This window comes from Lissotriton vulgaris, chromosome 5 (genome assembly GCF_964263255.1).
Source record: "Lissotriton vulgaris chromosome 5, aLisVul1.2, whole genome shotgun sequence".
In the NCBI taxonomy this organism is placed as follows: Eukaryota; Metazoa; Chordata; class Amphibia; order Caudata; family Salamandridae; genus Lissotriton; species Lissotriton vulgaris.
In genome coordinates, this window is record NC_141693.1 from 318,560,752 (window position 1) to 318,575,360 (window position 14,609).

The window sequence follows — 14,609 nt, forward strand, 5'->3', positions numbered from 1 at the left end:
AAAATCTGCTGTAAAAATTAATAATTCAACTATATTAACTAAATCGCCTGCCTTGCAACCTCTTTTCAAGCATAGGGTCCGCTTACCTGATTCCCGTCATATATGAATCCCTTTTTGAACTGCAACAGGGCTAGCCTGGCCAGGACCGCTGATCGCTGAGGATTGCCGCTGAGGGTCAGTAAGAGCATCTTGTGGGCTTCCTCCACTCGGTCCAGCTGGTACAGAGCATCAGTGCAGAGGATGCGGGAGACCTCATCCCCAGGATCCAGCTCCATCAGAAGGGATGCAAGGAGGTGTACCCCTGAAGCATCACTGCAGTGTATGAAACACATAAACTTGCAGATCAAGGGGTTGAATTATCTTCATAATCAATTTCTGAATACATTACAAGGAAGAAATGAACTAATAGTGGAACATAAAAAACAAGCTTTCCATATATTTCCCCCCAAAAATACAAAATGTATGTTTACCGCAGAAAATGCCTCAGATGCTAAATTCTAGACACCTTCAGGAAGTGTATTAAAACATACCTAGATATTGTAGAACTAGCTGGTTATCACAAGGAACATTTATTGATAGGGGTTCATAAAAGTCTTATATAAAATGTTCATACAATCTAGCTATGTCTATGGTAGACTGTAAAGTGTTATTCTTTAGATAAAAAAGAGGTTGTAGAAAATGCTGTTATTAGTTGTGTAGTGTGCACAAGTAAGAGGGACACAATTTCCCCCTACTGGGAAGCAAGTACCCCATTGTAGGCCTTGACTCTCTCGGGGTAGCAAAGCAGAGCAATCCAAGGCCTTCTCTGGAGAGTTGGTGTGGGCAAGTAATCACCATTTGCTGACATGCATTACTAACACTCAATACTTTGTTGTCCAGTCAGCATTTCTTTTTATAAAAAGGAAACAAACATTTATTACACACACACACTACTAAGTACTAGTTTAAATTTACAAATATATACATTAGGCAGATAGAAAATACCACAGATGAAATTATGTAATCTCCTTTGACCACCAAAGGGTCATACAAACATATAAAGTAAGTCTATTGGCTTGGTCAGAGGTTCAAGATTAACAAACCACATGTTTATGCACCATGATTTTGTGCGTAAATGCAATAATCAATAATAATCATATATAAATGCACTTATTAACTCCTGGAGCTCTTCCACCCTCCATTGCTGAACCCTATTTTGGCTATTTAGAGCAGTTGGCGCTTAGGGATCCAAACCTTCTTTTCCACATGAGTAATCCATTCAAAATTGGTGTCATTTTTTTCCAACATCTTGGAGAGTCTTGAGGTTCCTATGGTTCGTGGAATACCCTGGAGGGGATCGAGAAAATGGCCGAAATATACCTACATTCTGACATTTCTGGGAGCAATAGGAAAAAAGCGTGCCTCAAAAAAGGACTGGTTTTCCCGAAAGATGGCATCAATAAAAAGTTGTGTGCGCTAAAGTTGCCATTATCCCAGCTTTCTGGGACATGCAGAGCTGAAACAAAAAAGCAACATTCTTTCCACAGTTTTGGCTTTAAAAAAAAAAAGAAGCCCATTTGGGCACATGCATCAAGGTAGGCTTCTGCGATTCCTTAATTGCGATTATTAAGGAATCGCAATTAAGGAATCGCAAAAGGCTATGCATGTAGAAATCGCTAAAAAAATTGCCATTTCGAAACATTCCGCAATTAAGGAATGTCTTCCCATTCATTCTATGGGCCTAAAGGCCCATAGGATTAAATGGGAATCACATTCGGAATTTGCAAGTACCCAATAGGTACGCGCAAATTGTGCACGCAATTTCAAGGGTGAAATGGTTCCAAAAGGATACCCTGTTGCACCCCTGAAATCGGCATATGAGTACATGTTGCATACACACATGCCCCAAGGGCATGTCTGTGTGTAAAATGGAACTTTGAAAATTGCACCTTAGTGCATTTTTCAAGGTTTTTGCAAATTACCATCAAGTATAAATTGATGGTAAGTTGCGACTCCTATTAGCGAAATTGCTACATTTTTTACTTTAACGCATTGCATTTAAGGAATCTCAATTTGTAATTCCTTAAATGCAATCCCAATTTACGTAATCGCAATTTTGCGATTTCTTAAATTGCGATTTTGCATTTGGGATGATGCATCCCAAATGCAAACATACCAGTCGCAAAGTGGCAGATTCTGAGAATCTGCCCGTTTGCGACCGTTTTTTCATTTGATGCATGCGGGCCAAAGTTCCTATTTTTTGTGCTTTCAATCTACTTCCAGTTTATGGTGGAAACCAGTGTGAAACCCATGGGAGAAGCAGGTGAGCAATAGATTTTTAGAAGTAGGCAAAATTCAGAATTCAGCAAGTTTCATATGAGCAGATTGCTTAAGGTTTTCCCAAAGAAACTAACTTGAAATAGAGAAATAATGAGAATAGGTAGGAAAAGGTTTTCATCAGTAATTTTGTGTCACAGTTGCCTATTTACAAAAGCAATATTCCATAACGTCTGGTAGACCCTGCTGGTTGAGGGGATACATAGGGTTTGTTGGATCTCTTAGAGCCAATAACTGAGATGTACTAAACAGTGTTTTTTTCATTGAGTACCAGGTATGAACCAATTCATATGGTGAAATATGTAGAGTGAAAAATGGATATCAAGGAAACTTATGTATTCCTTAAATAGGCTCAAGATATGGAGTTTAGGAGCAAATCCAACGGGTAATAGCGAATGGCCCACTATTCTATGTCGCCACATGTCTCCTTATTCAAATGGTACCTCCCTTTTATAGATAGGCCTAGTGCCAGCATCAGGACACAGCCCAAAACACAACATGGCTACGTCACATTTTTCCACTCAAAACTTGTCATTTTTTTGCAAAGAGGATAGCTGTGAATGTTGGGCCCTGGTTCAGCTGACACCTAGGGAAATCTAGCAAACCTGTACATTTTTGAACCACAGATACCTGATGGAATCCAGGGTAGGTTGACCTGTGTTGCTCGCATGAGGGGCATGATTCACAAAGGTGAACTGAGATGAAAGTCTAACTTTACAATATTCGGTATTCACGAAGGGCGTTTGTGACTTTTGTCTCAGTCAAACTTATGTTTTGGTTTTAAGTTTAAATAAGACCAAAAGTCCTTGGTACAAGAGAGTGACACCTTCGGCAAGCAAAAAAAGCCACTTGGAATTCTGTGTCATTTATTTTTATTTTTTAACATTGAATAGGCTAAAACATCTCAGCATACAACGTTCTATTGGCAAAACGGGGAGAACTGCCAAAAGTGACATCAGTGACATCACCTTTCGCTGCCAGCGGGGGACACCGCTTTTGCCCCCTGGCGGCCGCAGGTTAAGAGCTGGGGGGGTCGCTGGTGATTACTGCATTTGTTTGCCGTCCCGCAAAGGCTGCAGGTAAGAGCGGAGGAGGCTTGCTATGCCAAGTGACCGGCATTACATGGAGCCACTGGGCAGCAATGCAGACACAGCATGGGTAATTAACTTCCAATGTCATAGGAGTTGTGCAAGGACACAGTACCTCAAACACGCCATAAGAGCATTTGATCTTCAATATCACACGTCCCTGTATGGACTCCAGTCCAGCTCAAGCACACACACAAAAAAAACTCAACACAACCGCAGCATAATGGAAACAAACACACACAAGTGTAACATAGGCTACAGAACCTGATTATCACTGAAGGCTACATAAAAACACTCACTCCTATATAGTAAGTAGCCATGGCCGCCACCCGGTGTGCATTCACATGGCACTAGGTCTCTGGCGAGGCATTCAAAGGGCAGGGAAGTGTACTTCCATTCCCACGCAATAGCGCCTCTGACTTAAAGACCCTTTAATATTCGTTCATCAGCACCTCAAAACAGACTGGTGGCTGAAGGAATAATGTGAGGCCAGGCCTCCCCGACCAGCTTCCCGGCAGGCAGGCAGGATAGGGGGATGGGAGGAAGAGAGACATGCGCACATGAAGAAAGGGGAGGGGGCTAAGTGTACGAAACATAACAGGGCACATTGTTCATAACAAAACTGTGAGAGCGGGGCATTAAGAAACAGAAGAAACAATAACATGTCCCACCAGGGCATTAATTAGCATAGGGCACAATAGCATATTGTAACAAGGCAATAAATACTGACCGCCCTTAAAGTTTGCACTAAAAAGAGCTGCCGCTTTGTTAGACCACTCCAAGCCTGTCTGTGTTCAGATATGTGTTTCATTTTAAAAAATACTGTCATTTTTTCACTGGCAAGTGATTCACCCCGTTTTTTCTCTAGTTCAAACTAACATTCCAAATAAGAGGGGTAGCGAAAAAAAGGGTGGTGACGATGATGCAATGAAACAGGGTTTTGGGGAATTTGCATGAGATTTGGTCTCATTCTTCTCCTCAGTGAAGCATTTCAGATCAGCGCACACTCTCACTTGACCTGCCATTTCGGGCTGTTCTAAGGAATGCAGTGTCCAGAGAATGCCTTTTTCTACTGGAGCAGACATGGGGTAGTACTTGGTGCAGAAGCAAAGGGCATGAGAACAAATTGTGCCTTACTAAAAATAGCAACACAGAAGTAAACACCTATGCTAAGTCTGTGTGTTCTCTTTGTTGCTTCTCCGTTATTCTGACCCATATTTGTGTTCACTTGTAAAGCCCTCTGAAGCTTGTGGACCTACTTAGCGCTTTTTAAAACCACACAAACAAATAAATGATTACAGAAATACACAGCGGCCTGCAGAAAATGGATGGCTGCTGCTTGCTGCAAGGCTTGTATCAATGCGGGGAAGGGAGGACAGGAAGGACAAGATGAAGATAGCAAGGGTGATTTTGAGGGACCTATTAAAGAGGCAATGCCTGTTATGTCCTTGTGGGGCCCAGAGCTTCTGTTGCAGTGTTGTATGTACGTTTTTGTGCCTGTTTCTTGCTATTCACGGGAAATATCTGTCTTTGTGAGTTGCATTTCAGGTGTTGTTTTTAAATTGACTTTTGGGACCATGCTGATACAAACATCGTGCTTGCTGTCACCTAGCAGCAGGGCATCCACATCAAAGTAGCTCTAATCAGAGCACAGCAGATGGTCTTTTCGGGTTATGGCTGCCCCAACGAGGAAATTCAAGGGAGCAGAGTTAACGCCACAATAATAAATTGCTCTTTATTCGAAGCCGGGCCTGGGAGCTGCCTTTGGGATGAATACAAATGATTGTCAGCGACATGGGAGGAGGTGGGAGGGATGAATGCTGCAATAAAATGCAAGAAGCTATGGGCCTGAAATAATAAAGCAGTCTCCTAAACGAAGAGACAAAGAACCAAAGTGTAAATATACAGTACTTGGTCCCTGTTCGGTGGGACGAACGAAAGTGAAAGTGAAAAAAGAGGGACAAAGAGGAAGGACTGACCAGTAGCAAGCAAGGATTTTTAAAGGACACTGAAAAAAACAAATGAAAAGCAGTGGGTGGGTTTTAAGCCCACAAAGAAGTATACTAAAGTATACAATAGGTCTCGAAGGCGCAATCTAAATAAAGTGCAACAAAGCCTGGTTCTGTTGTAAAGTGCTTTAACGCCCTCTGGCCAAGTAGGTGCTCTAAAAAACTGTCAAAAAATAAACAAATATCCAGATACAGTGCTCTCACATACTTCATAATGAGACCTCTTAACCTCCGATGCCCATTTTACTTGATAAATACAACTGTGGCACTAGGGGCGTAGCTTCAGGGGTTGGAGTTTGGGATGTTACACCACCCCGCAATAAATGTATTTAATGGTAAATAGTTGGGTCGAAGTGCTTTCAGTCGGGTATTGTGATGTGTCTTTCAGATTTCACCAGGAATTTTGACATACTCACAGACAAAAAACGCACACACTCTCTCCCCCCTCCTCAGTTTTGAAATTCTCACTAATGTTGAATAGTTTACAAACTACTGTGCTTTACCTCACTTTCTACTTCTAAGATGCATACCTCCCCCTTTCCACTGCCCCTTAATCCCCTCTCATGCACCCTGCTTGTCGTATAACGTATCTCAAAATTATATGTCTGGGGGATTGTTGCACAACCTGACCCCCCCGCCCCCCCTCCCTTCCCCATCACCTCCAATCTTACTGACCAAGCAACGTAACAGTGGCACAAAGCGGAAGGAGTCGCCTAAACTGATACCAAAAATTGCCTCATGAAGGGCACACAAACATCCACTAATGAAGCAGCGATGGACAGTGCACTGAAACAAATAATCTGCTTTTCAAGCAACATTATAACGCGAGTTGTATCGGGTCCATATATTTATTACAGGAGGTAAGCATTTGCAAACTGCCTCTGCTGCAAGAATTAGTGTAACATATTTAGCGTTGAGTTCTTAATTATAGAGCTTTCTGGCTCCAAGATAATGATGCAGATATTTGAAAACTGGAGAAAAGGGATTCTACGGATGTTTTGCGCCCTCTTGTGGAGAGTTCTAAGATTTCCGATTTTAAAGCGGAGCATTCACAAACGCTCTTCCTGTGCAACAAATCAATGTTAGGGATCCCAGTTTTATGATATTTATTTTTTAGACATATCTGTCTGTAATTATTTGTTTTTATTTTTTGCTATTTTAATCTGTGTTTATCCATGTTTAGTCTGTGCTCTGTGAAAAAGTAACCTGCAACAAGTATATTTCTATATTTATTTAACTGATCAAAGTACACTTGAAGTTGGATGCCTCTTAGGTTTCATTGCTATAAAAAGACGTATATTAATCATCACTCATTTGCAATGCACAAATCGACATTAGCATTTTAGTACACATGCACATTTGTAACTGACTAAAGCTTCACTAGGAAAATGTGTCCTTTTTATAACTCCTGGGGGGAGATTTACAAAATCTCAACGCAATGCAGCGCAGCCCCCCACGAGGCTGCACAACAGGGAGGGAGCAGGAGAGCGCCATATTTTCGAAGATATGGCTCTCTCTCCCCTTTCCCTTGCGCCAGCACTGATTTCAGCTGCCGTGCACCATGCACACACCTTAGCACCGTTTCGCTAGGGTGTGTGCATGAGTGTAGCATGGGTTTTGTACAGGATGGGTAACCTTCCTGTAAAACATAGGGGCATATTACCAACAACTAGCGATAATTATCGCTATGTTGGTTTAGCGGCGATATTTTTATCGCCGAGCTCCGGCGATTTTTATCGCTTAGGAACCTTGCTATTATCAAGGGAGATCGCCTAAGCGATAAAAATCAGCCGAAATGCATGAATATCGCTGAAAAGTCAGCGATATTCATGCATTACCGAGCTAATGCTCTTAGCCATGTTATCCACCTCCCATTGGATAACATGGCTAAGAACTGCTCAGGGGCAGGTGTTAGCTTTTGGAGATATTCGCGCTTAGCGCGAATTTCTCCAAAAGTTGGTAATAGGAGATAGCGATGTTAGCGACTGTTTCCAGTCGCTAACATCTTGGCACGCCCACTTTGCATGTCATTAGTGATAAATATCACTGACATGCAAAGCGGGGCCCAAGATGGTCGCTATCTCCTACTAGCTGTCGCTAACTGGTGTTAGCAACAACTAGGTAATAGGGAGATAATTCTATCTCCGCTTTCTTGGCTTTTAAAGCCAAAAAAGCAGAGATAAACCCCCTTGATAATATGCCCCATACTATGCTAGACATGAGGGAAAGCTTTTCTCACTTTGCATACGTGTTACACAGTTCTTGGTCCGACCATTGCTTTATATCCTTCTCTCCTTATCTTTCTATATCCCGTCCCCATCCTCCTATTAACAACCTACCCGCTCGTAATTGGAAGAAAGCTAACATGACCGATTTTCATGCCTTATTGGCCTCCACCGTCCCCACACCCTCGATCTCGGTGGCTGACCAGGCTGTCCATCTCGAAGAATGGCTGTTATCCGCCTGTGACAAAGTTACCCCTTACAAAACTATTAAAGCCAAGCGTCCTCATGAAGCTCAGCTGTGGTTTTCCGACAGGTTTCTCCGGCAGGCAGAGCGCCGTTGGAGGCGCAATTATGATCCCCAGCTTAGACTTGTTTATGTAGAATCTCTGAACACCTACAAAAAATCCATCCTATCAGCTAAAACAGCCTACTTCTCCCAAAAAATACTGGACTCCAACACTAAAGCAAAAGATATTTTCTCCATTGTCAACGAGCTTTCCCTGCCTGATAGGGTCACACCTCAACCCCAACCGACCCAAATCTTGTGCGATTCCCTTAATTCTTACTTTATAGACAAAATCACTACCATCAAAAACAACATTCCTTCCCCTTCATCCCCTTTTCCTCCACCTCTTTCTTCCATGAACCCTAGCCGACTGGTAGAGTTCCCTCCAATCTCTCCAAAAGAATTCTCTTTGCTACTTCATAAAGTTAGATCAGGTTCCCCTAACGATTGCTGCCCCCCTCAGATTCTGAGGGAGGCCTTTCTGGCATGCCCTGGTCCCCCATTAGCCCTGCTCAATAACTCTCTTGCCACTGGGGAGGTCCCGTGCTCCTTCAAACGGGCAGCTGTCATACCTATCCTTAAAAAAACTAATGCTGATCCCACTACCTCAAGCAATTACCGACCCATCTCCCTCCTTCCCTATCTGGGAAAAATGTTGGAGACATACGTTACCCGCTGTCTGAGCACCTTTATTGAGGACTCCTCCTTCCTGGATGCACAACAAGCGGGCTTCAGACCCCTCCACTCCACCGAGGCGGTCATAGTGGCTGTCATGGATGCCCTTAGGAAAGGTGCCGACAAAAACATCTCACAGGCCCTTGTCCTCCTGGACCTGTCGGCGGCCTTTGACACGGTCGATCATACTATTTTGATCGACCGTGTCAACAATGCCGGCATCCAGGGGGTGGCCCTCGATTGGCTCAGATCCTTCCTGGACCACCGGACTCAGGCTGTGCACCTGTCTACTTTCTCTGCACCCTACTCGTCTTTAACCTGCGGGGTCCCTCAGGGCTCCGCGCTATCACCCTTACTGTTTAATTTGTATCTACAGCCCCTTTTAGCTTCCCTCCGTAATACCCCGGTCACTATTTTCAACTATGCGGACGATCTTCAGTTAATCTTTCCCATTGATTCTCTTCCCTCCTCCCGTTCTAACTTTCAGTCTACCATGCTCGATATTGCAGAGTGGATGTTTCATAGCCAATTGAAACTGAACCCCACAAAAACAGAGCTTGTACTCGTGGGGGGTCCCACTAATCCGTGGAATTCCACTTTCTGGCCTTCATCACTGGGGGCGCCACCTAGTCCTGTTAGCACTGTGAAGAGTCTGGGGGTGGTCATCTCTGGCGACCTCTCTATGAGGCCACAAATCAACGCAGTCACCTCATCCTGTTTTTTCCATCTAAGGAGGATCCGTAAAATCAGCAGGTTCCTCACCAGAGATGCCCTGATTCTTGTCATCTTAGCTCTTATTACCTCCAGACTCGACTATGCTAACACTCTGTATGTGGGGATTCCAGCATTCCATCTTCACAGGCTACAACTGGTGCAGAACCAGGCAGCCCGCCTGATCTTCCACCAGCCGAAACATCAGCACGTCACCCCCCTTCTGCGTAGCCTCCATTGGCTCCCTGTTACCAAACGCTGCACTTTCAAGCTTGGATGCACCATCTTTAAAGCCTTATCAGATCTAGCCCCCGCCTTTATCTCCTCTTGCCTGACATGTTATGTTCCCCACAGAGATCTCCGCTCAGCATCTCTTAATTTACTTGTCGTTCCCAAAACCAGACGGAAAAAGCATGGAGGTTTGAGTTTCTCTGTCATGGCCCCCACCACTTGAAACTCCCTCCCAGCAGCACTTCGCCTCTGCCCCAGCTACGATTGTTTTCGCAGACTGTTAAAAACCCTTCTGTTTCACTCAGCATTTGAGTAAATCCTCCGCCCAAGTTTCCGTTTTTGTCAGGAGCGCCATGAAACCGCATGGTGAACGTGCGCGGTAAAAATGCTTTTAACATAACATAACATAACAGCATGCATGCAAAGTAGGAAAAAGGAGGTAGAAAGTAAAGCATTTCTCCTTCCTTGTGGATTTAGCATGATAAACCATGGATGGTTGCTCGGGAATGCCCACGCACCACCCTTTGTATGCCCCCATGGAGCACAGTAATGTGAAGCAGGGCAATGCGCAGTTTCGCAAATAATTTTACGTTATTTTCCAGCACTAAACCAGTTTAGCGCTGGAAAGTTAATTAGGAAAAAAAGACTTTGCTCCGTTTTGAGCCACTTTTGTGACACAAACACGGCACAAAATCTTAGTAAATCTCCCCCTTGTGTATTAGTCTACACAGCTATTGGTCTAGCAGCATTAAAGATCACTCACAAGAAGTTCTATTATCTTTAGTTTTCCATATTTAATAAATAAAGAGGAGATTGTATTCTCTTGGTAGTCTTCTGTAAAAATACATACAAATGGAAAACTTGGAGTCTTATTTATAATTATGAAGATCCCATGTACAATTTATGAGTTTGGCAACCTTGTAATTAACTAATTCAATGTAAAGCTCTTCCTGAAACCCCCAACCCATTTATCTGGCCAGCAGTGTGTCATGGTAGTGGGTGATGTTAACTACCGAAAAATCAAGGAAAATCAGGCAGTGTGCTTGCCTTCATCATATGTGAAGAGGCGAGTCGCTCCACTGTCTGCCCAAACGGACTCAGCTCCTCTTGGATTGTGAGTAAGAATATCACACACAGAATAATTATCCAACATAAACATTTTATCTAAAATATTAATAACAAAATTGTCCCCCTGGGTGTAGATTGTCTATTGTTAATGTCAACGGGGCAATATTTTTGTAATCAATATTTCGAACACAATATTTATTCCAGAAGATATTCTGAGAATAATATTCTGTACCACCACACCTTGCAGATCAGGACTCAGATTAGAAGATGCTCAGTAGCTGCTATAGTTAAACTCATTTGTGTAGTTGATCATTTACTGCTGCTTCCAGGATTAGGTTAGTATGTAGAAGTTTGGGGTTCAGAGGATAATTTATCAGAACTAAGGGGTCATCTTTAAAAATGGGTTGACAATGTTTAGTTTCAGTTAAACTGTGACTATCATTGTCTCATGTTGTTCAACTACAATGGTTCAATGTTGAGCAGTAGTACATTGGACATTTATTAGAGCTTCTGGGTTGGTTGATGATTGATGGATACCAAAAGATCTCTTTTTTCAGATTGTGGGATTTTAATATAGATTAGCATAATTTACTGCCCCACCCCTTTAATATAAAATATTATACTCAGCGTGAGTTTAACTTAATTCATATGTATGCATTTTATTAATCAATTGAAGTGACGGGCTGTGTACCCATTTCGATGAGGGACACTCGTATATTTTGTAGAAGTATAATAAAAGTGATTATCATAAAAGGAAATGTATATCCTTCCTAAATGTATTCAATATAATCACCTATGTTATTCATACTTGTTTCGAGTGAATTCTGAACCTAATGTTGGCCTAACTAGTTAGTAGACCTTAATGCACACATTGCATTTTCATAAAATGTTTTGCAAGTGTTTTGTTATCGCTCCTTCGCAGCTGTCTTTTCAACATGCTTGTTAAGTTACAATAAGTTCATTTTGCATTGTATTAGATTAGTAGACAACTACATTTTTAAATTAGAAATTGGCCTTGGATATAAAGATGGAGATGTGGGAGTGACACGTCTGTATTGGGCAGACTGTACCGATATTAAATACAAGGCTTCCGGGTGGGTATTCCTTTGATTGAGAGCTGGGAACCATGGAGTCTACCCAGAGAACACTGTCTTTAGGTTGGTTTGCTTGGCGAAAGCTGATTAGAAGAAGCCTTCTAGAATCCTCCTCCATACATTATTTGTGTTACCTTTAGAACAGTAGAGCAGACCCTGTCCTGACTTCGCTGAGAGGCTCCTTCTTCTCGTTTCAACTGATTTCTCCTGCCCAGAGCGTAGAGCTTCATCCTTGAAAATGTATACCCCCCCTTTGAACCTAAAACTTGGTTCATCTGATGCTGACATCTTATCCAAAGAATATCCCTTTTGTACTTTCAATATTTTATTTAGATTAGGGAAGTTCCTTTATGGAACCTGTTTGGGTGATATTTTGTTTGCTGTATGCTATTCTATTTTGCATATTCTTTCTGATAATATACACATTCAGACTGCATGATCATATCAATATGTATGGCTCTTACAATATTTTTCTTTCGGTCAAATTTCCTGATTGACTTAACTTGTAACTTGAACTCAATGTGTTAATCAAACCCTGAGGGTTTAACCCGTTGAGTGCTCAAGACGAGCTCAGCTCGTCATGAGGCACGGTTGAGCTGCACTCATGACGAGCTGAGCTCGTCACGGCCGTTGGAACATCTGCACGCAGGGATAATTACCCCGCTGTGCTGAACGTTCAAAAACGGGTGTGGCTGTGATGAGCTCAGCTCGTCATGAGTGCAGCTCCACTGTGCCTCATCACGAACTGAGGGCGCCACAAGCACAGTGGCGCCGCACGTGGCCCCTCTCCCCCCACACAGCAGGGGGAAACACCCCGCAGTGAAGGGGATAAAAAGAATTTTCCCTGTCATTATTAGAGAGCCACATTGGTTTCACTGTATTTGAAATGTATTGCTGATATCTCCTTTCTCACACTTCAAGTCGACAATCAGAGGTCCACACAACCAGTGGAAGAGATTGAGGTTTGAGAAACCCTGCAATGGAAACTGTGAAATAATAGTTGGATAATGAATAAATAAATAGATGATGAATTGTGAATTGCTGATGAAGAAATGACTATTAAATGGTTAATGCATGAGCTTGAAGTAGAGAAGATAGTAACCAAACAATGTATGGGTGGGGCATAGGGGTAGACATGGTTGAATGAAAATGATGTGAGTGGGGGGAGTCTGCATGGGGTAGATAGATGATGATCATGTGTGAGTAGATGGATGTTGTGTGGAGTGGTCAAATGTGATGGATAGACAAATGGTTGGTGTGTGTGTGAATTGTTTGTCTGGTTAATCACTATATATATATATATATATATATATATATATATATATATATATATGTATATATATATATATATATATATATATATATATATATATATATATATATGGGTGAGTGGATAGTGTGTGTGTCCTTCGATGGATGTTATGAAAATGCACAATGGGTATGCAGATTGACTGGTGTTTAGTTTGTGGATGAATGGCAAGTGGTAATAGATGAATGGGTAAATGGATGAGGGATAAAAGGAAGGTAGGTGGGAACTCATGGTGGATGGGTGAAGGGTAGCGGAGTGTGGATGGATAGTAAGTCGTGAACAGAAGAATAGTTTGTTCAAAGGTTGGAATGTATGCATGGAGACTGCATGGCTGGTAGGACAACTGGCTGGGGGGTGAATTGTAAGCTTGAATATTGATGGTAAATGTTGGAGGATGAATGGAAAAAGGGTTGAGAGTAGCAGAGAGCACAGACAGCAGCACAAGGCAGGCAATGGCACCACAGCAGCATATAACTCTTCCATTAGTCAGGGAGAATATGGGACCAGAGAGAAAAGCTAATAATTGTTTGATACTAATGACCATTGAGGGTGCCAATTGAATTTAATAAGAAAGGGAAAATATTGTAGTACCCCGTTGAGTGTGATAGGCACCAAAACAGAATGCGCCTGTGAAAAGGGCAAAATCATGTCTTTTGATGTGCACGTTATACTTTTGTTTGAATCGGATGGGGGTGGAGGGGATGAGAGATCTATTTTAAAATTTGCAAGAGATATGATGTAATGTAGAAGATGCACTTAGTTACCTCACATAATGGAATTTAATGGCTAACTTGTAATGAGTGTCTACGGGGAGACACACAATGAGTGCCAGTAGGGGTTAAAATACTGACTACTAACCCAGCCACTGTCCTTAAGGCCACTTTGAAAGCCCCGATTATACAAGGCAGTGGGTGAATATCTCCTTAACAGTGCTTCCCAGCACATCTGGCAATCGCAAATAATTGGAGTGGTTATGTTAAACTATTTTGCTTGTACACTTGTACAGCACTTTAAGCCACCATAATAAAGCCTCACGGTGATGAGAAGGCAGGATCAATGGAAAGAGGAGCCAGGAGGGAAAAAAAGCAAAAACAAGACAGAAAGGAGGAAAGAGGTTTGTGGGTGTTTCGGGATTCGTCGAAATGCTAGTATAACTCGAGGTAGTGCAATAGTACACTGCAGGAACTGATACTAGGCTGCTAAAATGATGGAGGGTGAAGCAGGGAACGGAATGAGGGGGAGTCAATGTCATAGGATTTTTTTAGGTATTCAAAATGATTTAAACTCGAATGAAGCCTTTTTCTAAGCACTTCCAATTTTTTGAACATCCGATGTTCTAATCTCTTTTGTTCAATGAATGTAAAAGAAAACGACAGATGGCTGCACACACTGATTGTTAGATGAAAGCACAGACCTGAAATATGGATGTGTGCTCTGGGAAGATTTTCAGTGACAATGTATCCAGGTTTCAGGAAGCTGGAAGTGTTCCTAGATATGGGTTTGATGGTCTACACATTATTTTTACATAGCAATAAATATACAGAGCGAGAAGCATAGGTTTTTGAGTTTGGTAATGTGCAGCGCAAGCACAACCTAC

The 14,609-nt window shown here is 42.3% G+C and overlaps 1 protein-coding gene across 1 annotated transcript in view; it reads right to left on the reverse strand.

The window, feature by feature from the left end:
* The window catches only part of TTC34 (tetratricopeptide repeat domain 34), a 554,282-nt gene that overhangs the window by 483,312 nt on the left and 56,361 nt on the right, over nucleotides 1-14,609 (reverse strand). The window contains exon 3 of the mRNA XM_086920058.1: nucleotides 87-312. Within this exon, the coding sequence (XP_086776184.1) occupies nucleotides 87-312 (226 nt within the window). The remainder of the gene's footprint in view (nucleotides 1-86; nucleotides 313-14,609) is intronic.